This window comes from Taudactylus pleione, unplaced genomic scaffold (genome assembly GCF_031769625.1).
Source record: "Taudactylus pleione unplaced genomic scaffold, aTauple2 ptg000048l, whole genome shotgun sequence".
NCBI lineage: Eukaryota > Metazoa > Chordata > Amphibia > Anura > Myobatrachidae > Taudactylus > Taudactylus pleione.
Window position 1 is genome coordinate 2,044,524 of NW_028284450.1, and position 26,500 is coordinate 2,071,023.

A 26,500-nucleotide genomic window follows, 5' to 3' on the forward strand; every position below is an offset into this window, starting at 1 on the left:
AATCATAAGAGAGAAACCATTACAGAGAGAGTTTTTCTTCACTAGTTGTTGCAGAGGCCTATTCATCAGCGATAAATGGCCAACGCTAGTTTCCGCATATTTTAGTTACCGAGCCATTCATCATCAGGGGTCCCAAATTGACCACATGATATTCAGCAAACTCCGAAAACTGAAAGATTTCGGGGTTTGCTTGCGGAAACAAGCGTCATCTTCAGATGGCGCTTGTTTTCACTACCTCTCCGCCTGCTTTGCGTATATGTGACCTTAGGTCACGCATGCGTAGCCGCGCCGATGCGTAGGAGGTAAATAACGCAGCTACTGCTGTAGCTGCGATACAAACCGAGGGGACAGCCGCTTTTCGGAGCAGCAGAGCAATAATGAATTACTCCGGTGCAAAGTTTCCCCTGCTGCGAGTTGGATACTTAAGTATATATAGAATTGTTATTTAACAACAGTAAGGAGCACATAAAGACACACAATTTTTAATATATAAAATATATCTATAAACATCAATATAAAATATTTAAACGATTTGCACAATAAGTATTAGCACACATTTAAAAACAGACTATTATATATCCAATGATAATTGTATGGAATGAACCTGTGTGAATTTAAGAATAACTGTCTGATTTAGCCCCAGTTGGGGAGCTGCCAGTTAATGTCTTTAGAGACAAAAATAAAGTTCAATTGCCTTTGGAAAAAGTATAATATGATTTCTCTCTCAGGGACACTTTTGCCTGAAAGCAGCCGTTTATAGATAGAACTCTATTGGATTGACAGGTTGTTCTGAGCAGAAACAGATTTAATGTGCTCAGCTATCTACTGTCTCCTGTGAAGTGTGCCGTGTTCACACCATCAGCCTGCCTTGTAGAACAGCGCTAGCCGTCTGAAGTAGAGCCTTCATCGCTCCCGATAGCAGCAGTCAGCATTCCACAGATCAGTGGCAGTTGCTCCAGGAGAATTCTCACTGCTCCTAACACCGGCAGTGGTAAGATATGCAAATGGAGAGAATGTGATCCTAATTTACCTGTCCATATTGACTGCTTTTCTGGATTAACTTAAAGACACGATTCACTAGAGAAGTGGATTCTTAATATAACTGGTGTCATTATTGATTTTTTTCTCTGGAGAGAGAAATCATATTATACTTTTTCCAAAGGCAATTGAACTTTATTTTTGTCTCTAAGGACATTAACTGGCTGCTCCCCAACTGGGGCTAAATCAGACAAAGTTATTCTTAAATTCACACAGGTTCTTTCCATACAATTATCATTGGATATATAATAGTCTGTTTTTAAATGTGTGCTAATACTTATTGTGCATATCATTTAAATATTTATATTGATTTGTTTATAGATATATTTTATATATTAAAAATTGTGTGATATATTTCTATATCTTTATGCGCTCCTTATTGTTGTTAAATAACAATTCTATGTATATATATCTAGAGTATTACAGATATACTCTGTAGGAGCAGCAGAAGGTTTTGATTGGATTCTAATTGCAGATTATTACCAACTTCATATCAATTTAGTAATTCTAATACATGCGCCTGAATTCTGTTTGTGTTGTTTGTAAGGATACTTAAGTATCCCTCGCAGCGAGATCAATACTTAATCATCGGGGGTCATACAGCCTCCGATGATGATTAGGCCCCTGAACGTCTTGTGACTGCTGTTTCTCTATTTTTTTTATGTGAGACACATTTATTTAGCTATTTACTTGTTATTGGAATATATATTTGAGAATAGACATATATGTTTTAGTATATTTTTTTATATATATATATATATATGCTGTATATATACAATATCTGTTTTTAAAAAAAAGAGAACGCTTAGTTCTGTCCCTGTTTCTTCTTTCTGTATATTATGGCAGAAAAGGGCAGCACCTCCAAAGTTAAGTCCAGCAAGGGTAATTATCAGGTAAAAGAGTGTAAAAGGTAAAAGAGTGTCCTCACTCTTTTTTTTTTTTGCAATCACGCCAAACAGACTCTTATGGCACACCTGGTCCCGTGAGACTCTGCTTGCTCTGGGAGTTTTGTTTGTATATTTTTTTTACAGAAATTCTTCTAAGTCGCAATGTGATGCGACTATGATGCACCAGGAGACTGTGCTGATTACTTTGAATTGTGACACTTGTATATTTGTGTGCAAATAAGACTGAAAATGGAACTGGAGAGACTTAGGGGGTCATTCAGACCCACTCGCAAGCGGCAGCACGCTCGCAAGTGGGTCGATGGTCCCCACTGCGCATGCGCATGACGGAGGGAGCTCCGTCATGCGCATGCGCGAGACCCGGACTGCGACAGCCAAGCTGTCGCTCCGGGTCTCGCACCAAAGGGGGCGTGCTGTCGATGGTGGGCGTGCCGGGGGCGTGGCGAGCGGCTCTGAATCAGGGCCAAATGTCGCATATCATTTTAATCAGCACAATCTACTGGTGCATTCTAGTTGCATCGCACTGCGACAGATTCATTTTCAGCAAAAAAAGACGCCCGACGCTAGCAGAGTTGCATGGGACCTGGTGGCTCACTCGCACCAGGCATATCGTTCTGCATGGCGTATTGAGGCTAAATGAGAAAGGACATATCTATACTTCATGAGTGTTCGGTGCCGGGTGCTCTCTGTGTGAGCTAAGAAGCCCGAAAAGTAAATCTGCATTATGGGTTCTTTCCTAATCCAGATTCTTCAGTAGTGGGGGTCCGTCTGTGGTTCTTTAAGAATCAGGAGATGGCATCCACATCTGATCAACTGCCAGGAAGTACAGTCTGCAGAAGTTATATAATAACTATTTAGGATCCTCTACCCAAATATTTCATTGCCTTGCCGATTCATCAACATTCTATGAAACGGTGAAGTGTTCTTGGGCCAAGTCAGTTTCTGCAAAACTTAAGAGCATTGGTTCCATTCCTAATGGAACAGGAAGGATTGAGCTTCTATTCCAATCTCATTTTAGTTCTGAAGCTGCATCTTTACGTTGGAAGACTGTCCGTACACACACAACGGCAGCCGCGAGGAGGGAAGCGGGACACACCCTAGACCTGCCCCCTGGCCACCGGGACCTGCCCCCTGGCCGCCAGGACCCAAGGGCACAAGCAGATGATGGCCATTCAGTGTGTATGAACGACCATCATCTGCAGGTATATCTGCAGATCACTCAATCTGCAGATACAGTATATCTGTCAGGTGTGTAACCACCTTTACTGTCTCGGGACAGAGTCTCAGCTCTTATTTGCATGAAGTTGCTGGGAAAAATGGTCTAGTGTTTAGAAGCAGTTCTGTTTAGCAGATTTTATTTCAGAATGCTTCAGTGGCAATTACTGGCCCGATGGCATTGGCAAAATCCTCATCTATTGTTCCAGTTATCTCAGAAGATCAGACACTCTTTTCTATGGTGTTTAAAGCAAAACAATTTGTCTCAAGGGTGTCCATTGTCAATAGACTGTATTGACAAACAATGCAAGCTTCCACGTTTGGGGAGCCGTCACACTCAATCTTCATCTTAAAGGCTTGTGTACTCCTGTGGAATGAAGACTTCCAAACAATATTCTCTAGTTGAGAGCAATCTTATATGCTCTCATACAGGCTCAGAAATTTCTTTGGTGTTATCCAATTTGTGTTCAGTCAGACAATGTAACAGCAGCTGCAAATATTAGTCATCTGTCACAGCCCTCCTTGGAGACCCCAGAATTAGACCCCGCCACTTACCTTTGCTGGCACTGTGTCAAGGTTCAGCCTAGAATCGGCTATCTCTCACCTCTGCGCCGGCTTCCCCTGACTTGTCATTCGGTCAGACATCTGGTGCAGTGATTGGCGAGGTGCTGAGCATTCTGCCTTAGGTGCTTGCGAACTTCTGTGGTCGGCTGTGTGTGTTGGGGATCGGAGTTCATAGCATGCGCACTGCCATGACAGTTCCTATCATGTGACAGTATCCAAACCAATGGTAGCATGATCTCAGTCAGCTGATGCTGTGCTCCAATTATCTGCTACCCCTGGGTATATATCCGGCTCCAGAGCTCCAGGAAGTTGTCTGAGCAATGTTGTCATTTTCCAGTGTCTGCTGATGCTACTTCATTCCAGGTCTGTCCTTGTGTTACTCCTGTGCTCAGCAGTGCTGACTCTTGTTCTCCAGTGTGTTCTGAGTATCTCTCTTGTGTTGCAGCAATTACCAGTTGATTGTGATACTGTGAGTTCAAAATATCTCTCCAGTGCTTGCAGCATTTACCTAATCATTGTGTCCCAGTGTGTTCAGCATATCTCTCCTGTGTTGCAGCAATCACCAATTCATTGTGCTGCAGTGTGTTCTGAGTATCTATCCTGTGCTAGCAGCAATTACCTAATCATTATGCTCCAGTGTATTCAGCATATCTCTCCTGTGTTGCAGCAATCACCAATTCATTGTGCTGCAGTGGGCTCTATTTACTACAATCCGCATTTGTAATGCAGATTGTAGTGTGATATTATCGACTGAATTCACATTGCGAATTCAGGCAATATCACAGTGATTTACTACAAATCCCTTGCAGGGACAGAGCTTGCAAAAAAGCTCTGTCCCTGCGAATCCCCTCTGCACTCTAGGCACGATATTTTAGCAAAAATATACCGTGACTAGTGCCCCGCGCATGCACCGACCGGCCGCCGCTGCTACCCCCCCGGCACTAAGCCCCGCCCCGACAGCCTCGCCCGACGCGATCGCGGACGCCCCCGTGACCCCCTCTCCCTTAATAGCACTTACCTGCAGTCATCGGTGCTCCTGTGATGTCTTCCATGCCTCCGGTCAGCAGATATCCCATACTGCTCTGGAACCCGATCACCTGATGACCCGGCCACAGTGCAGCATGGGAGACCAGCTGACCGGAGGGGAGTCATCACCGGAGCCCCGACCACCGGTCCCTGGAGTCAGGTAAGTGAATTTTTTTTTTTTACTTTTTTTTTTTTGCAGTGTATCAGCTTGCGGTCTGTTTAGACCACACAGCTGATCACTGGGACCGGCTCCGGGCTCTGCTCTGCCTTGTAGAGCAGAGTAGGAGCCCGGTAACCGGGGGAGAGCCTGGATAACGCCACCTCCAGGTGGCGTTATTACCACAGGGCTTTCCCCGGTATTTTTTTACAATTTATTTTTAGTAACTTTGGTCGGATCATATTTCCCATTACAATTATGGGAAATGCGATCTGCTTACTAAAAGTAAGTGATAATTAGGGGTTGGAGTACAATTTTATGAATTCTACTCCAGTTGCCCTGTAATAACTATAGATGATGCTAAAATAATGTGAAAAGGGTGTGAAAACACCCCTTTTCACTTTATTTTAGTAAAAATAATGTTAATAAATAGAGCCCATTGTGTTAGCAGCAATTACCTAATCATTGTGCTCCAGTGTATTCAGCATATCTCTCCTGTGTTGCAGCAATCACCAGTTCATTGTACTGCAGTGTGTTCTGAGTATCTCCTGTGACAGCAGCAATAGCAAAGCATTGTGCTACAGTGAGTTCACAATATCTCTCCAGTCAGTGGCGGACTGGGCCGGGGGGCAGGGTGCCATCTGCCCCCCGGGCCGGTATGAATCCAGTTTTATAGGGCCGCCAGTTGCCTTATGCTCCATACACACTGGCACCGGGGAGACATGCTGTGGATGCTTCCCGGCCACTCAGTTTGTGTAAAGCGGATAATCAGTGCGGCCGTTTTTGAAGCTCGTGTAACAAACTAAGCAGCCGGGGAGCATCCTCTGCATGCCTCCTGGCCAAGGGCAGATTCTGGTGAGCCGGACAGTTTTGTTTTATTTTATTTTTCTGAAACATGTGCCCCGCGCAGCGCTTATCGGGAGCCGGCCCTCAGTGATGACAACTAGAAAGAGAGGGAGCTGGGGGGAGGCCCCGCCTTCAGTGACTCCTCACAGCTCTGCCTCTGACTGTGGCTGGCTGGCTGCACTCCTGCGCTGGCGTGGCATTTTATCTATCTTCCAGCCAAGCCGGCCTGACACCCCCCCCCCCCCTCGCGGCCCCCCCCTCCCCCTCACCTACGGTCCAGAAAAGTTCCACAGACACTGGACATAAAGTGAGGCAGTGTCCCCTTCCTAATCCTAGCAGCAACCGCAGCAGCGAGATGGAGACTAAGCGGGGGCTGCTCAGGAGGCAGCAGACAGCGTGTGCGGTGCTGGAGAGTGTTTGTAGGACCAGACCAGCAAGTCCAGGTTAGTGCTTTCAGCCCAGTAATACCCCATCTCACTGACCCTACTGTCTTCCCCTTGTCCAGCCCAGTGTCTCTTACCATCTATAACTGATCTCCCAAATGCCAGTGTATCCCACCTAACCATCCCAGTGTCTCCTCCCCTTCCTAACCAGCCCACTGCCTCCTTCTCACCTAGAACACTCCAGCCATTCCCACTCCCCTTCTACAGCCTAGTGCCTCTCTCATCACACTGTCCCCCATCCAGCCCAGTGTCACCCTCATATATCACTCCCCCCCCCCAGTTTTAACCCCACATCTAGCTCACTGTGTCCCTAGCTGGCAACACTGCAGCCACCACTTATTACCCTCCCACCATCACTAGGGCAGCCCCCTCCCGACACCTCAGGACCCCCCCTTTGTCAGTGTGAAATAAGCATTAGGGTGTGATCTGACTGACGCAGTGTGTACAGCCCTTGGTGTCTTCTTCGTGGCATGGAGTCCCAGTGTCCCAACGTGTCGTGGCTGGTGAGCTGACTTACGGTGCAGTGTGCTTCTCCCGGGAGAAAAACAACGTGGTTGAGCATTGCCAGTGTGGGCTGCAGGAAATGTCATGTGGTATCCAGCCCACAGTGTTAATTAATCTGGTACAAGCATATTATTTCGATACTTGGAGACATTTTTTATGCCTTATGAATAAAATTGCTTCATGCACGATAGAGCACCCCCTTTTCTTCTTTTTCATATTTACAGATACTTTATGTCTTGTGAATCCCGGGTCCAAATAGGGGAGCTGTGGTCCACAATTAAGGCTCTGAGGAGCTAATTCAGACCCTCTCGCTAGATGTGAACACTCGCTAGATGCGTATGCAAATCCAGCGCACGCCCAGCAAGGCAGGTCTTCACACGTCAAGACATTCGCACGCCCACTATGTCTTGGCGTGTGATCATTGTGTGTATGCAGACACCCACCAACCATTCATAAGACGCCCACTTGCACACGTCATCTCCTGGAAGTGCTTGAAACCATTGGTACATCGAGCACCATCGGATGCGATTGCAGCGATTAAGGTTGACCATACCCTGCCGCAAGCACTGCGATCACTTCAGTGTGTATTTCAACCAGGTGACGTGTACAATGACACTGCCTGTTATTTATGCACGCCTATGTAACGGCGTTCGGACACTCAGGCATGCCTGCGTTCGCACCTCCCCCCCCCCCCCCCCGTTTCTAGTGGCCTGCCCCTGTCACCACCCACAAACGCCTTCTCCTGCCACTCACTCAGCTGGGCTGTGTATGGTGGGCGAGAGTATGCTTCCTGATCTCTCGCTGTGGTTCGCGCATACGCAATGTGATCGGTCATCTACGAGCATTCGCATCATAGCGAGAGGGTCTGAATGAGCTCCTGAGTGCTATAATTACTGACGTGTTGTGGAGGATCGACTTACTAGACTATTTTTTTTTTTTTAAAAAGGACAGCCAAAGTGGTAGTGGACGGGTATTTATATGCTTTGCTTTTATATAAGCAAACAGATGGCAGCACTCACAGGACTCCAATCCATACAATAAAGTTACACTAGGTCATCTTAATGCCAACATTTCGATCTCCTATATTGGAGATCTTCCTCAGGGACCCTAAATAATAAATTAATAAATAAAGGAGATTCAAACGTTGGTATTAAGATGACCTATTGTTTGCCGATATTGCACCGTGAGACTACATCCTCGGGGAGGGCACCAAGGCAATGTACTTTCTTTACACATGTTTTGGTGGAGTGCTGGTCGTTGAAATTATATATAAAAAATATTTTCACTGGTTGATTTTTTTTGGGGGGGGAGAAAGCCGGGGCCACTTGCCTGTGTTGCCCCCCAGGCTGAAAGTTGCCAGCCAGCCCCTGTCTCCAGTGCTTGCAGCAATTACCAGCCATAGTTCTGCAGTCACTACTGCATTCAGTTACAGTTCGCTGTCACTACAGCATCCAGCCTCAGTTCTACAGTCACTACAGCATCCAGCCTCAGTTCTGCAGTCACTACTGCATCCAGCCTCAGTTCTGCAGTCACTACTGCATCCGGTCTCAAATACCACTGTCACCACAGTATCCTGCCTCTGTTCTGCAGTTACTACTGCATCCAGCCTCTGTCACTACAGCATCCAAGCCTGTGTGCCATTGTGCCTCCTAGACCCTTCGGTATATATTAGAAGCTATACAAGGGTATTTAGCATATTTCTTGTACAAATATTCCCTAGGGCCACTGTAACGAGATTTTCCATTTCCCACGGTATCAGTCACCAGTGCAAAGGACCGCAACCTGCCAGCTGGGTGCAGCTAAGCCCATATCCCACTTGGAGGGGTCACTGGCAAACACCTCTCGGCTGGTTAGACTCCGCACCTTTTGTACTGGTCTCGTCAACGACTGGTATTCGTGGATGAGGAGACCTTGTGTACGGGCCCCACGTCTCAGAATCCCCCTTCAGTCCTGAACCTTGGCTTGCACCCCACAGTAGGGGATTCCATACAGCCGGTCGTGACACACTGACCCTCAGCGTCCTCCGGCTCCCACACTGTACTGTGGAAGGCTCCGTCTTCTCCGGTGGGTTTCATTGACTTCTCCTAGCCGGCGCCTGCAATCGCTCTGCCGTAGCAGGTCTGGCATCCCACATGGTCCGGGTGCCGCTCTCCGGGGAAGATGGGTGCAGCCAGCTTGGACAGGATCATGTGACACCACATTCACTAATGGAACAGCCTCTCCTTAGCCCTCAGCCAATCTGAGTCCTTTTATAATACAGCTATTATAAAAGGACTTCTCGCAACAGTATCAAGTTCCCAGTGCAACAGGACTCATAGCCTTGTCAGTGAGCTTCCTTACTGTGCTCCTCAGAGTGATTTCTCGGTGCCTTCCGTGTGTTGTCTCTGTGAGACTCAGTCCGTCCTCCGGTACCAGCCCAGAGTCCAGTTATCCTCCGGAACCAACCCGGAGTCCAGTTGCTCTCTAGTGCTAACTTGGAGTCCAGTTACTCTCCGTTACCAGCCTTGAGTCCAGTCGTCTTCCAATATCTACTTGGAGTCCAGTTCATCCATTATTCCTCCAGTACATGACTATAGTATCACAGCCAACCTGCTAGTGCTACATCATCTCTTCGGATCATATCCTGTAATTCTACTCTATGCGCAGGAACTTCATTAAACCCAGTAGTTTCCAGCGCGCAGCTGACCCTAACAATCCAGACCCAAGACCCAGCCCGGGAACACAGCCGCATATCCCTACGTGTGTGACATCATCAAGGCAAAACTTGCAGTACTATGCCAATGAAGGAAAGTGCAGAAAATTTCTGGTGGTTGGAAAAGTATATACCGGCAATCTCCGCAACCTTTATCCCAAGAGGTTGAGAAATGGGAGGCAGATTACTTAAGCCATCAAGCCATTTACCCAGGATAGTACTTCTAAGCATCCAGAGGTTTTCCAACAACTGACCCAGAAGTGAGGTCAACTGGAAGTAGATCTAATGGGCTCAAGGTTAAGCCACAAATTACTTCTGTATGTAGCTCGGTCATGAGACTCTCAGGTGTTCATAGAGGAGGCAATGACTATTACATTAAGTTTTTATACAGCATACCTCTTATCACCAATCCCAATGATTCCACAACTTCTCAGAAATGATGAAAGATTGCACACCAGTAATTCTAGTGGTGCCATATTGGCCTCAGTGATCACCGTTCACGGATGTTCTCAGTCTGACAGTAGATTTTCTATGGTCTGCTCTAAAATGGTTGAATCTGCTAAGTTAGGGACCAGTATTTCACCAAGACTTACAGATGTGTCCTTATCAGGGTCGTCTTAAGAGAGGAGGGGGCCCGTGTGCACTCCCTGTGCGGGGCCCCCTCCTCTCTCCCCAGTGGCCGGCAGACGACTGACGCGACTGGCCAGCCACCGGAGCATTAGTAGACTCGGGGGCACTAGAGTGTGCCCGGAGTCTACTGCGCGGCTGCCATTTTCTGGCGTTCTGTGCATGCGCAGGAACAGTAGACTCTGGGCACTAGAGTGTGCCCAGAGTCTACTGCACATGCGCAGAATACTGGGAAAATGTCCACGGCAGCCATTTTCCGGTGTTCTGAGCAGCGCTGACACCTGACGCAGGACCATGAACAGGTAAGTTTAGACTAATATGGGTGCAGGGTGTGCGGTGCGGGGCCATCCTGGACCTGGAATCCCAGGTGCCCCGCACACACAGCACCTATTATAGATACGCCACTGGCCCTTATACACTTTGTTAGCGTCAAACAGCCCAGCTTAGCGTGCAAGGTCCTATGTGACTCAGCTTGGGCCAAGCATCTTTTTCACATCTTTTTTGCTAGAATTTGCATCTTAGTTGCAATCTAATGTGACAAAACCGCTTAATGACTGCAATGATTAATTTGATAAGCAGAACTTGTTCATATGTGTGCAAATGAGAATCTTTATACAAAGTGCTATAATGCAGTGGCCACATTTTTGTTTTCACTCCAAGTACCGTTATGATTCATCTGCGACTTTGTACATATATATAAAACGAATTCCTGTGCAGATTAAATCGCAGCCCGGCTCTATTGTACAGACTGAATTATGTTTTGCTGTGCCTGCAGTGTGAATGAGATGCAAATTTAAAGAAAAAGTCACTACGCTACACCACTCAGCACGGTTTCCTCATGCTGCATGGCAAATTGAGGCTTGGTGTATGAGGACACGTACTGTATGTACTTTGGTGGCATGGCTATTGAGGCCATGATTCTTTGTGATTAGGGTTTTTCAGAATAGATTATTAAAATTATGGGCCAGTGCCATTTTCATTGTGTACGAAAATGGCTGCGTCACGCCTGCGTTCTTTGCATCCACTTCCCATTACCTCCCCCAAATGCTCCCTAATTGTCAATCACAGTGAGTAAAAAGTATCTGCGAGCAACGACACTAATGTACGCATGCGCACTTTACAGATAATCACTTAACTGTGTAAATATCGGCAATGCGTACATTTTTGAATCAGACCCTATGCTAAGCACAAGAAAACCTGTATCATTGAGAAATTAGCCTAGAAGTCTGCAGGATATACATTTCTTGTTGTGTAAAGAAAACAGTGCATACATTGGTATTTAAATTGTCTAGGCTGTCATTTTTTAGAAGATGGATTAGACAGTGGGTTAAGGCTGTCTTCCCTTAAGGCTCAATTATCAAATGTTCTGTGATTTTCCAAGTTTAGACTTTCCTGCAGGAAATTATGCACATCCAGCATCCCTCAGGGCTGGACTGAGCTGAAAATCGTCCCTGGCATATAAAACACACAGGCTCATCTTGGTGACTGCGTCAGGATGGGGGGCATAGGCCATGTCTACGGGAGGGTATGGCTATGTGCCCACTGTGAATATAGCAATGAAGCACAGTAGCTGTGCCGCCATAGAGAGTCAGTGCTACAAATCCAGAAGAGGTACGAGCACTTGATGCCCCGTCCTACTGTGAATTTAGCAATGAAATACAGTAGTTGTGCTGCCACAGAGTACGTATGTATGTATGTATGTATATAACTGAACATCTAGTCCTATCTGACTACACAGTACACCAATGTCCGTACATACATATTGCCAAATATTTTTATCTGAACAAGTCTGGATTGAGGCCAAAGCCGTAACTAGACTTGTTGGTGCCCTGTGCTAGAGAGAGCATTGCCCCCCCCCATTTTTAAATAGGGACATAAAATAGTGCACCTGAGAAAGGGCCATGGCCTCATGGGGAAGGGCCAGAGAAGAGATAGGGGAGGCCAGGAGATGCTTGGGATAAGAAAGGAGGAAGCTACAAGTGAGAATAGACAGGAAAATTAACAGGCCCGAACAGCGCCCCCCTGCCCTGCGATGCCCTGTACCATGGCACAGGTTGCACCACCCTAGTTACGGCCCTGATTGCGGCTACATATGATCCGTCGGGTTCTATTAACAGAAATATCTAATGTGACAGCTGCATGTCAAGAGTATTGCAAGCTTAGCAGTTACAACACTGTGCTGTTAATGCATGCAGTGAATGTTGCTAATTATTTCATTATACATATGCCCTGCAAATTCAATTATTTCCTCTACAATTAGTTATTGCTGTATCAATCTTGGGTCAAGAACAACACCCAAGAAGATAGATATCTTTAAACTATATGTAACGGTCACCAATGCCACCTGCTCATGGAGATGTCTGATGTTGTCCATTGGCAGGAAAATGGCATCCTCATCTGTGTCCTCAGCTCTTCAAATATGTGGGCTGTAAATATCCTGTGCTGCATGACATCATTACATCACGATGCAGTCGCGCCTTACTGAAACTCGGCCCGCTGAGCTGAAGGCTGAGAGGCAGAGCTGTTTGGCCTTTGGCCCATCTGGCCATCAGCTCTTCTGGCATTTGCCAGAACTGCCAGATGGCCAGTCCGGCGTTCTTATATTCAACCTATCCCTCCATGGAATCTTAACCTGGTTTTAAGGGCTTTACAAAGATCTCAATTTTAACCACTAGATTCAGTTCACTTCAAATTCTTGACATAGAAAGTAGCTTTCTTACTAGCCATGGCATCAGTGCGCTGTGTCTCAGAAATTTTTGCTAGTATTTCATCAAGATAGATCAATCCTATGCACTAGACCAATTTCTAGCCAAAAGTTGTGTCCAGTTTTCATTGAAATCAGGACATAGTTATTCCAGCATTTTCTACTAATCAGGCTTCTAATGCTGGGGATTTCTCTTCATTGGATGTAGTACGTGCGTTATATATATGACTCAGAACAGCCACGATCAAGATCTTCATTAGGTCAAATGGACGCTGCGTATTAGTTCTTGGAAGTCAGTGTAGATTTAGTTGCAACATTATTATTATTATTATTATCGTTTATTTACATGGCGCCACAAGTGTTTCGCAGCGCCTTACAAGGTACATAACCAAAAAGTGACTTACAGTAAAATACAATACAATGAAGGACAAGGACATGGATAATATACATTGATACATAGGTGGCCATAGCACCCACATAAGCAGCAAAGCATAGGCACCATGTGTTAGGTGTCCTAGTGGTGAGTAAGAAGTAGATGAGCATATAGTAAGGAGAAGCACAAGAGGGTAGAGGGCCCTGCTCGCAAGAGCTTACATTCTCAAGGGGAGGGGCAGACAGATGGGCATGATACAGATGGGGAAGACAGAGAGGAAGGAGCATGTAGTAGCAAGTTAGGATGAGAGCTGGAAAGCATTGATGAAGTAGTGGGTCTTGAGAGCCCGTTTGAAGGATTGTAGAGAGGTGGAGACTCTGATGGGGAGAGGCAGAGAGTTCCAGAGGTGGGGAGCGGCACGGGCAAAGTCTTGGAGGCGGGAGTGGGAGGAAGTAATCAGTTGGCATGAGAGGAGGTGTGCATTTGTTGAACGAAGAGGGCGGACAGGAAAGTGAAGGGAGATGAGGTCAGAGATGTAAATGGGAGAGGAGTGTGTGAGGGCTTTGTAAGTGAGTGTGAGAACCTTGAATTGGGCTCTGAAGGGGAAGGGGAGCCAGTGGAGGGCTTGTAGGAGAGGGGAGGCATATGTAGAGCATTTGAAGAGGAAGATAAGCCGTGCAGCAGCATTAAGGATAGACTGGAGAGGAGCGAGATGGGATTTGGGGAGGCCAGATAGGAGAAGGTTACAGTAAACCAATCTTGAGATGACCAGTGAGTGTATTAACGTCTTAGTAGCATCCTGGGTGAGAAAGGGTCTGATCCTGGAAATATTTTTAAGATGGAAATGACAGGACTGTGAGAGGTTCTGGATATGTGGTTTAAAGGAGAGGGAGGAGTCCAGGATAACTCCAAGACAGCGCACTTTGGGGCTAGAGGAGATAGTTGTGCCGTCAATTGATAAAGAAATAGTGGGAGGTGAGGTTATGTGGGAGGGTGGGAAGATGATCATCTCAGTCTTAGACATATTAAGTTTAAGGAATCGCTGGGACATCCAGGAAGATATAGCAGAAAGACAGTTGGAGATACGAGTGAGGAGAGAGGGAGAGATGTCAGGGGAGGAAAGGTAGATCTGAGTGTCGTCAGCATAGAGATGATAATGGAGGTCAAAAGAGCTGATGAGTTCACCTAGAGAGGATGTATAGAGGGAGAAAAGGAGTGGTCCAAGAACAGAACCTTGGGGAATACCTACTGTGAGAGGATGTGGGGGGGAAGATAGGCCATGAGAGGAGACAGAGAAGGATCGATCAGAAAGCTAGGAGGATAGCCAGGAGAGGGCAGTGTCACGTAGACCAAGGGAGTGATGGATTTGCAGCAGGAGTGGGTGGTCCACAGTGTCAAATGCAGCAGAAAGGTCAAGGAGAATGAGTAGAGAGTAGTGGCCTTTGGATTTGGCAGCAAGGAGGTCGTTGCTGACTTTAGTGAGGGCAGTTTCTGTGGAGTGGAGAGAACGGAAGCCAGACTGAAAAGGGTCAAGGAGGGAGTGGGAGGAAAGAAAGCTGATAAGGCGGTTGTAAACAATACGCTCAAGGAGTTTGGATGCAAAAGGGAGGAGAGAGATGGGTCGGTAGTTGGCGAGAGTGTTAGGATCAAGAGTAGGTTTTTTAAGAATGGGGGAGACAAGGGCATGTTTGAATGCAGAAGGGACAGTGCCAGATGAGAGGGAGAGATTGAGGAGGTGGGCAAGATGGGAACAGGCACAGGGAGAGAGGTAGCGGAGGAGACGTGAAGGGATAGGGTCAAGGGGGGAGGTGGAAGGGGGGGAGGACTGGATAAGGGCCATGACTTCCTCTCCAGATACAGGGGAGAAGGATGTTAGTGTAGGTAAAATGGAAGGGGAAGGATGACCCGGGAAAGGAGGAGGTGTAGTGCTGGGGGACTGGTGGGATATGATATCCTGATGTATGGAGTCAATTTTAGATGTGAAGTAGGAAGCAAAGTCAAGGGCAGAGAGCAAGGAGGGAAGACGAGGAGGGGGTGGGCAGAGGAGGGAGTTCAGGGTGGTGAAGAGACGCTGCGGATTTGAGGACTGGGAGGAGATGAGGTGCTTGAAGTATGACTGTTTAGAAAGGGAAAGGGCAGCACTGTAGGATGAAAGCATAAATTTGAAGTGGAGAAAATCTGCCTTAGAGCGTGACCTTCTCCACTGTTGCTCGGCGGTTCTGGAACACTTTTGCAGATATCTGGTGCATTTGGAAAGCCAGGGTTGAAGTGTGGATCTGCGAGGGTGAGTAGTAATCGCCGGAGCAACATAGTCCAGAGCAGAAGTAAGGGAGGTATTGTATAGGGAAGCAGCTTGTTCAGGGCAGGAGAGAGAGAGCAAAGGAGAGAGAAGCGACATGTGACTGAAACTAATCAAACAGTTACAGTTGCTTATCATAACGCTAATTGTCTGGCTATGATCGCGTGTAGGTTACTGACTCGGAGGGCTGATATAGGGGTAGTTTTGGTTGCCTTGACAACCGGATGCAGTGCGTTCCAACCACAGGTAGTAGAAGGAATGTTAGACCCACACCAGCGGGGTTACATATACACATAAAGCGGCACTCTCGGAGATAATAATAACGGGTCACACATCAGTTTCTATTAGAAAAACAGTTGCTGTAGTCTGTTAATCCTTTAGGATGCACAAAAAAGAAGCTGCCCAGCCTCTAAGCAATCAGTAGCTGGATGGATTACTTCTGCGTTTCATCAAGCATATATTTCAGAGGGAATCCCAGTTGCGCATACCTCCAGTTCAGTGGGAGCCTCTTGGGTGATGCAGCATGGGGCCTCAGTGTGGAACTGTTATGCAAAGCAGGGCCTGGTCTTCAATTCACACCTTTACAAAGTTTTTTTCATTTATTGCTAAGGAAGCCAGCTTTGAATACAAGGTGTTGCAGGTAGCTGTGCCTGTATGTCTCCACCCTTAAATGGCTGCTTTAGAAACTCCCCATGGTGCAATGCCCCCCAGGTAGGATGAAACGGAAAATAGGATTTTTGGTACTTACCATTACATTTCTTGTTCTGAATCTATTTTGGGAACACTGTGTTCCCACCCTTATTTTATGCTATTGTTATTACTGTTAAAGTTCATTTTGTTTGGTTGACTGTTCTTGGTTGAGTGTTGGATCTATCCTTCTCTGGGCTTAATTAAGATCAAACTGACAGTTTGAAGTAGAGTCCAGGCTGTAGGAATATAGAGGGGATGAGCCAATACCACAAACATTATGAGTGTAAAGATATATGCCTACTCCAGGAATGTGTCCCACAAAAGAGTAAAACAGTAAGTACCAAAAAATATTTTTCCTTTTGTTTCACATGTTTCAATGAAACGCATAAAATATGTAGAAATAATGTGGAAGCCCAACAAGGCATGCCATTCTGATAAATAGACAACCTACTGCATTAAATTAAAATTATTTTTTTTGTCAGGATAGTAAGATCTGGCCATTGGTAGCCCCATCTCTGTACTTCTTAATGCTATCTGAACTAACTGCTAATGGAGTACATATTGTGAGGAGGGGACTCCACATTTTCAAACAAACAAGCCCCACAGTATGTCGGTTTTAATACTCTCTTCTATATCCTGGGTTGTAAATATGTCTGCAGTGGGGACGGGACATAATGACATTGAGTCACCTAGATGATGACATCTTCTATAAAGGGGGAACTGTTAGGTAAGCATCTCTTCCTTCCCCTATTTGAAGATCTCTTTACCGAGGCGAAAGAGGAAGCAGTACTGATGAGATATAAGAAAATCTCGTCTGCCGCAGTGGGGTAGTGAAAACTTCCCCCCCCTCCTCCGTCAATTCCTGCCAGAGCCTACAATGCATCAGCCAAGTGCAGATGCGCCGTGTCTCAGCTCCCGGCTTGCTCCACTGGGCATGTGCGAGATCTTGCAAGCATCGCAAGATCTCACGTGCAGCCCGGTAGCTGCCACAGACTGTGCTGTCCCTGCTGTGGTTTTAGGGCAACATTAGAGACACTGATCGTTCATACATTAACTGGCACATCAGCACGCTGTCTTGTAGATAGCAGCGCCGATAATGACAGGGGTGCATAGCGCTCCTGTCATTTACTACCCAACCCCATGGGGAGAAGTGGTACTGATATTACTGATATCACTTGTTAATACATCTCCCCCTTAGTACCTTAGGCCCTGATTCAGACCCACTCGCAAGCGGCTGTCCGCTCGCAAGTGGGTCGATGGTCTGCACTGAGCATGCGCACGACGGAGGGAGCTCCGTCGTGCGCATGCGCCAGACGCGACGAGCAAAGGAAAGTCCTTCGCTCGTTGTGTCTGATCAAAGGGGGCGTGCTGTCGATGTTGATTGACAGCACGCCCCCTTTGGTGGGCGTGCCGGGGGCGTGCCTCCCTGACGGGGGCGTTTCCACGGGAACGCCTCCCGTCAGAAGCCGGCCCACTGACATCACTAGTGATGTCAGTGGGAGTGATTTTGGCTCTGATAGAGCCAAAATCACTCCGGAGCTTGCGGTTGAAAACCTCAACCGCAGGCTCCGGCTCGCAGTTTCGATGGTCGCGATGGTCACGACCATCGCGGCCATCAAACTGCACGCTCGTATAGGCTGTGGGTGGTGACCCACAGCTATACGAGCGTCCAGGAGGACGCTCCATTTTTATGGAGGGCGGCCCTCATTCAGAGCGTGCGCTCTGCTCAGAGCGTACGGCTCTGAATGAGGGCCTTAGTTAATACATTCTTCCTTAGTAACCAAGGGGTAAAGCAACTAATTATATTGAGCAAAATTTCCAACAGAAGGGTTCAACAAATCTTGAAAAATCAATAACATGTTAACTTCACCATTAGGGCAGGTGGCTCTCATCAAGAGAAGTACTGTAGCAATAAAATACCTGCCAACTGTAATAAATCACATTTTAAAAATGTTATATTTTAAATATTCAAAACATCAAATCATAAATTGATCTAAGTAACATTATATTATTTCTCATTTTCTACTAGCTAAAAAGAAAACAAGGTAAGTTATTTTTATTAATTATAATCTACATTTACAATGTATTTCCTCAGATGCGTATCTGTGTATCTGTTATGTAGCATAAAATCTAATTATTTGTACTGTGCATGCCCATAAAAAAAATACATGCAGATTTGCTCAGATGTGACATTTGCACCTGTTTGCAACTAAAGAGGTGTGCTGTGGCTGTCTAATGTAGGAATAGGAAGTATAAAAAGTGCGTGTTCCCATAATTGAGAATACATTGCACATACATCGTCAGTAGCAGCTTTGGGGGCATATTCAATTAGGTGCAAAAAGTCAAGAACTTTTCGCCGTCATCGCTGGTTTTCCATGCGGAAAAGTATTGCGCGCGTCCCCGCTTATCCCCGTATTCAATTAGAAATCAGCAGGAATGGCACCCGGCGAATTTGGACCTGGCAAAAAGTACTGTCAAAAATGGAGAAAACACTCTGTACCCCCATAAAAGCTGCACTAACATAGGAGATCACTATAGGGGTGTTCTAGTACTCCTAATAAAGCTAATCTGGGTTTTTTTCCTCCAAAAGCTTGCTATTAGCGTCTTTTCATAAGTGGTGAAGAATGGCAATATTTTTTCATCAAAATAACTAGTCCCAGTTAATTTGGGGTAAATGAAAATGGGTGCTAGCATATTTTGAAGTTGCTAATGTGAAGTTTTAAAACATTTAAAAAATCCACCTGCCGCAAGCACCTGCAATCTTAAAAACACCTGGGGCATACTGTATATTGTAGAGGGTGTTAAAAAAAACTACCTTGTGCTTTGACCTGGATACATGTATAAATGTATCTGGGTGTGTGTATGCCTGACCTAATACTAATGCACAGCTGTTAGTATCTTGCGATGATACGTGCACCTCACCATATGAGTGTAAATACTTTATTTTATGTATGACTTGTTAGTGCTCAATTTTTGGATGCATACAGTAAATGGGCAACTCCACGTCATTCAGAGTAAATTACTGGCATTATGTAACATATGCTAATTTATTTGTATATGTTTTATGGCTTGGTGCAAATTTGCACCTTAATGCAAAGTTAGTAAATACCATTCATTGTCCACGTCCCAAGTCCTGAAAGAGAGAGCCAAGTGATCTCTCACTTTGAACTTTAACATTATTTCATGAGCTTTATGTTGTTGGAAATAAATAAAGCAGGACACTGCAGGACAGTGTACCATACTTGCCGATATTCAGCTCCCTCCTTCCGGGAGGGAGCTGAATGCAAGCATAAGAGGGGGAGGCGTGGCCGGCTATGACGACGTTTTGGGGGCGGGGCCAGGGGCGTGTCCGCACGAACACGTCATCGTGGCCCCGCCTCCTCTTCACGATGCCAAAAATAAAGGCATTGTGAAGCGGGGGGCGGAGCCACGATGACGCGATTCAGCGCGAATCGCGTCATCGGGCATCCCCGCTGCGGGGGTTTCAAGTAGTTGTGCGGGGGGCAGGCGGCAGCCGGGAGGCTTGCCTGCCTTTCCGGGGGGTCGGGAGCGGCACCCGATATTCGGGAGGCTCCCGACCAAATCGGGAGGGTAGGCAAGCCTGCAGTGTACATATTTATGGTGTTTGTGGCAGTAATTTGAAATATACCTTTTTGGGTAGTGTAAAAAACACAAATTTGTGTTTTGTATGCCCACAAAGAAAAGCATAAGCTTACATCCATATGCAGATCTGGTTATATCTTGTGCATCCTTATGACTGGAGATATGGGACAGAGGAGGGACGGGATAGTGAAACACAAATGAGTATTGCTATGTTTGCGTAATTGTGACTAAGGTAGACAGGCAAAGAGAAACCCATCTGCCTGTCAGTAACCGTATCACTTAGGGTCCCTGGGGGATTGTGCAAATACACACTGATAGTGATAACGGTTACCAGTAATACATAGCTGCTTCTGATTGGATGATTGGGAATTCACCTCTGATAGTGTTTTTTGTTGGGACAGAGAGCACTCCAGCGCTATCTGCTGCCTGATTCTTCACTGAAGTAGCCAGCATTCTTTACCAAGATGGCCACCAAAGGTGTTACTGCGCATGTGCAGTAGCGCCATCTTACCTGTGCTGTGCGTTACAGTGCACTTAGTTCCAGGTGTGATTACCTGCCACTGCTTATATTGCTGATACCGCCATTACTGGTGATGCTGATTTGCAGCGCAATAATGAATGCCTGAGGACACCAGTATATATAATTTTGTTTTTTAAAATGATGTAAGTATCTTACAATTAATTTTTGAAATGTCATGCTTTCTTTTCTTTTCTTTTTGTTTACAGGAAAAGTAATTATTAAAACATTGAAGATGAATAAACATCAAGATCAGAAAGGTTTTTGCATATAGTACTTCATGGCTGAGTTGAAAATGGTCGAAAAGAGATTGTACACAATGTAACCCACCTTATTCTGTAATGTTTTTCTGGATTTAACACTGAAGACATAATTATTAATCTATACTGTATGTGACAGCAAAAACAGGGAATTGTCAACATCTCTACTAATTCATTATAATCATTTAACTGTAGGTTGCCATGAAACTATGTACTGTAGTACTGAATAGTAAGAATACAAATCATACAAAATACAAGCGATTTCTACCTGCGAGAGCCTATTAGTATATCTAGAAAACTGGGAAAGTAAAATTTTTAGATTTAACCATTTGTCCAATGCAAAAGGAATGTGACTTTTAACATAAATATGTTTTCACCAAAATTTGAGTTTTGTATAGACAATTCTAAAAATAAAATTGGTTTAAACTAAGTTGTCTCTTTCCATATTTCCTTATTATGAAAGAATTTCAGAAATCAAGTTATATCATTATTTTTGTCTTTAAGCTCAAAAAACAACTGACATAACAATAGGGGGGCAATCCAATCAGGTGTGAGTTTGCCTATATGTGCTACTTGCGTGGAAAGTGTGCAAATTTTCAATAACATGCTACTTGGGAGAAGTGTACAGTATGAAAAAGTGGGGAGACCATCCTGGACCTCAAAAAAGTGACAACTTCATTAGCAGAATCATACAGAAGGCCGTTAGTGGGCATAAGGAAAGTACTGGAGCTACTTAAACTTTAAACTGTGTCAAATGGCTGATTTAACAAAATTAAAAGCACACTTTTTTAATTTAATCTTAAATTAATTAAACAAGAAATTCAAAACAAGTAGAAAAAAAGTGTTAATTTAAGGGTCACTTTAAAAAAAAAATTTTAAAGAATGATAAAAAGCAATTATTTTTCATTTAAAGTTTTTTTTTTAGTAAATTTGTTGTGCCTAATCTAACAAAAAAGTTGATTTCGGAATTTGATGGCATATTTTTTTTTTTCAATACCCAAAAATGACATGTACAGATGTGTCCTCGCTTGTCTATTGTCCATACAACATCTAGCACGACTAGCTAGTCGTGTCTCATACGCACTCATCATTCAGACCATGTTGACATTATGCTATTGATATTCTAACTGTATCCCACTGAAGCATCTTGGGAATGAGGCAACATATTCAACAAAGTATATGAACCATACTAAGGGGGGATTTCAATTGTGATATATGTGCGTACTATCCTGTGGTATACACAAGTGATGAATAGTAGACACCAGCGGAAAGAACTATTGGAGCACACCTGCCGGATAGACTTAACCAGAAGCTTTGGTTTATTTGTACTGCACCAATATAGTACAGCCCATACTTGCAGATACACAGATGGATAGTGGAGATGGACCGAAGCATACAGTGGACCAGCTGGTCATGTACAGATGCGCCCAGTTACATCATGGCTGATTGCCCCACAAACGTGCAAACACGCATTGCGCGATGTGATTCACCACGACTTCATATGCTACGGTGCGCTATGGTGCACACTGCAATCGCACTATGCATTCCTGTGGAGGCGCGTACGCGCATGTAGTGCACGGATCCACTCGTGGGTGGGCATCTTGCGCTATGCGTGGTGCGACTTGCCGCACTAGCGGCAAGGATATAGCTGGGCATATCTGTATGTAGGTACTGGCAGTGTGGTCCCCCACGGAGCTAGGTGGTACATAGACATGTACCACTGTGGTACTCAAACACAGTGACAAGATGGTGATGTGCATGCGCGGTCTAAGTATCAGTGGCCATCTTGGTAAAGAAAGATGCTTCAGGTAAAGGAGCATCAAGAAGGGAAGCAGATAGCAGAGTCCATCTTCCAACATTCAATTTGACCGGCTGGACACAATGTACTATCCACTACCATAACTGCCCGATATTAGTGCAGATGGGCATCACGGAAATGACTGCAAACACAGTGCCAGCAACAGAATTCAGAGTGCTAACCATAATTAATGTTCCTCCAGGGAAGACAGACTATTCTGTTTTTAGCCATTCCTTGAGCAATATAAATAATTAATTAGTACCATACTAAACATAGCCAAACCCCCTTGAACTAATTTTATAGGATAACTACAGTTCCTGCTTTATCATTGCTCTCCATCATACTAGCAGGACACAGAAGTATCTTTATCACAGTATCCCCATGTGCTGCTCTTTTAAAGGCTAGAGTGCAACCCAATATTGCCCCAACTGTATCATGTTGATTATTGCTGCACTAGTGAATGGTCCTGCAGTACACCAGGCACATATACTAGTGTTTTCTCCTGGCTTCAATCTGGCACATATATTATTGTCCTCTTTCCATAGAACTTCTGTATATGTCCTTACAGAGTTGGATTCATCTTACGATATGCCCAGCTCTGCAAACTGCAAAAAAATACATATTTTCTTCTTGAACATTACATGCCTACGAATTTTGCCCAAAATGTGTCTAACTTTACATTGACTACTCAGTATTTTATGTTACTCCATGGAAATCAATTTAGAAAATTTTAGATTACACAAACACTTTTTGCAGCAGAATCTTCACATATGGGCAGCTTTCACAGGGAGATAATAAATGCCTCTGACAGGCGTACATTTTTGTGATCAGTAGTAAAATGAAGATTGTTTGTTTGTATATACCAGGGGTCAGGGAACTTTTTTACCTTTTACCCCAAAATATATATAGATACGCCGACGTTACCCCCTTGATTTGAAGGGAAGGAAATCATATAGTAGTGCCCCCATATAATGCCCCTGTAGTAGTGCCCCCATAGTAATGCCCCTGTAGTAGTGCCCCCATAGTTATGCCCCTGTAGTAGTGCCCCCATAGTTATGCCCCTGTAGTAGAGCCTCCATATAATGCCCCTGTAGCAGTGTCCCCATATAGTGCCCCTGAGGTAGAGCCCCATATAATGCCCCTGTAGCAGTGCCCCCATATAATGCCCCTGTAGTAGTGCCCCCATATAGTGCCACTGTAGCAGTGCCCCAATATAGTGCCCCTGTAATAGAGCCCCCATATAATGCCCCTGTAGCAGTGCCCCCATAATGCCCCTTTAGTAGTGCCCCCATATAGTGCCCCTGTAGAAGTGCCCCTGTAGTGCCGCTTGTACAAAGAGAAAAAAAAAACACCTTAATCCCCGCTCCTGCATCCGCCGCCATCCTGTCCGCCCGGCTGCTCCTCGGAACTATGGGAGAGATGTCATGACATCTCTCCCATAGTGCGCATGGGGAGAGCCAGAAGCTAGAGTTCAGAAGAGAACTCCAGCCTCCGGCTAACGCGGTGCTGCATGGAAGGAGCCGGGCGCCGCTTGTAATAACATCTCAGCGGGCGTCCGGCTTAGAGCCTCCCTGTGGCGCCGGGCTGGAGGTCACTGGCGCCAGTGACCTCCATTCCTGCGGGTAATGGATGGACAGTCGGGCATGCAATGATTAATATGCATGCCCGGCTGTTCGTCCATTACCACCAGGAATTTCATTTTTACCCCATTTGGGGTAATTTACCCCTGTTCCCCGACTAGTGGTATATACTGTACTCACAAGAAGCATCAGCCTCAGTCAGCCACCAAAGCAGACACAGCTTTGGATGAATCATTCCCATGATGCTACGGTTTCTGATCTCCATAGGTCAGAGGACCATGTAATGGGCTCCTCAACTCACAGCTCAGCACATACTTCTCTGACCTCTCTGCAGGGTCTCATGGGATTTACCCAGTAGTGCACTACAGACTGCAGTGTGCCCCGATCCTCTGCATGTAGAACTTTAGCAACCCATATAGCTGGTATAGTACTTAGGAAATGAAGGGGGATGTAGTTAGGGTACCGGCGATATCCCGACTGCCGCATCCCGACATGGGACTAAAGATAGGCGTTGACTACTTACCTGATGCCGTTGGGATTCCGACCCGTCGGGCTGCTGCTGTTTGTATTTGATCCGGCGGCTAAATAGCCACCGGCATTACATAGTAATTCCGATGAAGGAGTGACATTGTTCTGCACGGACATCTGTGGCACAGACCCCAGGGGTTTATTTACTAAGTGTCGGGTTTTGAAACCGACACGTCTGTTTGTCTTACGCCTGACATTTAAAAGGGCAGTGCTTTTACTAGCAAGACACTACACAAATAAACCCACAAGTGTCATTATTGAGTGCACAATGTCTGTTGGACAGTCTATTGTTCCACAATTGGCAATGCAGTAGCAATGTTGAAGCTAACCAGTGGGCAGTTGGGAACTTGGGAAGAGTGATTTCCTAATTCCCAGGTAGGGTGAAGCTGGTAGTACTAGATAAGTGGTGATTTATGTAAAACTGGTTAAGGGTTAAAATTAGTACTGTACTCATAAATGATTGTAATATTTATAAATGTACAATTTGTGATGTAAAGTATATGTATTTAATTGTATTCATGACATAGCCCTTCTATAATTTATGTATTTTGTGTATTTACAGGAAGTTTATATGGTACTTCTTTCTTTGGTGGGGATGTGCCTCATTGTATGGGATACACACACACTAGTAGAAGAGGCGGAGTGATCTAGCTGGGAGTGGTTAGCATAGCTCTTTGTCGGACAGCTGATTGGCTATCTTATCTGATGAAGGCTCCGGTGGGCTTTTGAAAATGGCTGGACCAGCCCTAAGCAAGGCAACTGCTGGAAGTAGTGCTGGGGGCAGGTTGGCAGTGGCTGTGGCGCCCTACCACTAGTGAGTGATCTCCTTACACTGCCCTCACCCAGAGCTTAGCAGCAGCACAAGTGAGAAGAGTGTGGAGGCATATGGGTGTAATATGGGTAATGACCCTGGGCACAGTTAGAGGAGAAATTTGGGGGAGCCCTTTCAAATTTTCTCTAGAGTGAATATTAAAGGCAGAAAAACTAACAGATATCTACCTGTAACTAACAGGTAGCGGTTGGAAATAGAGTAAAGCCCCCTTCAGCTGATCAAGCATTGGAGATAGAGGACAGCTGGCAGCAAATAGCCAGTCCTGCCAGCCCAGTAAAGATGGGTATCCTGGTATTGTACACAGCAGCAGTCAGCAGAGGTTCATCACTATTGGCTATCAGTGAGTAAATCATATGTACTGTACACATACAGCTATGGTATAGTGAGAGAGAGCTGGGCAGTCACACTGATAGCAGGCCGTGTTACCTGCAGATACTAGCCTCATGTACTATCTCTCTAATGCTCTCTCATTAATACCAGACTGACTAAAGAGTTGGTGGAGAGAATAGTGTACTGCACTTATTCAGACAAAGCTGAAAACTGGTATATTGACATTTGTAAAGTAACTATTCAGTAAAGTAACTATTCAGTTTTGGCTTCTGATAGCAGAGATCCACAGGAACTATTTCTGCATCTTGGGTTAAATATATTGTTATCTCTAAAAAAACGAAACAAAAAATGAACACTCTGGAGGGAAGAGTGTTATATTCACGTGCAATACTTACCTTACTAAGGAACTGCAACTGGACTTTTAGAACTTAGGCCCGTATTCAATTTGAAGTGTTAAGTCCGGATCCGCGTTAAGTTACCGCCGATGACGTCATTATCGCCTGTTTTGGTTTTACCCCGTATTCAATTTTAAAGACTTTCCGCCTAGGCGTTAAGTCAATGCAATGTAATAGGCAGTAAAGTATCGCCTATGAATGGCAGACGTTAAAAAGTGCAGAATTGGGGTTTTGGGGTGCAACGTTTCGGGAACCCCCGTGCAGCCTTCAGACAGTCCCCCAAAGGTAATCTGCGTCAAATTTTTTTCTTTTTAAAAACGTAAGGACACCCCAAAAATTGACTTTGAAAAAGGGAGCGAAAAAAATAATTTGGGGTACAGAGTTAAAAACTAGCGAATTTCACTCTGGGGGGTCCCCAAGTATGCCCCAGGTGTTTTTTTCATTGCAGGTGTTTGCGGCAGGTGGATTTTTCACCATTTTTTCAAGTTCACTTTTTCAACTTTAAAATATGCTGATCCCCATTTTCAAGTACCCCAAATTTGCTGGGATAACTTTTTTCTGGAAAAAATACTCC

The 26,500-nt window shown here is 45.3% G+C and overlaps 1 protein-coding gene across 1 annotated transcript in view; it reads left to right on the forward strand.

Moving 5' to 3' along the window:
* The window catches only part of SELL (selectin L), a 279,488-nt gene extending 258,635 nt beyond the window's left edge, over window positions 1-20,853 (forward strand). The window contains exons 10-11 of the mRNA XM_088460537.1: window positions 18,113-18,128; window positions 20,413-20,853. Of these exons, the coding sequence (XP_088316663.1) occupies window positions 18,113-18,128; window positions 20,413-20,428 (32 nt within the window). The 3' untranslated portion in view covers window positions 20,429-20,853. The remainder of the gene's footprint in view (window positions 1-18,112; window positions 18,129-20,412) is intronic.
* Window positions 20,854-26,500: the final 5,647 nt, after the last annotated feature.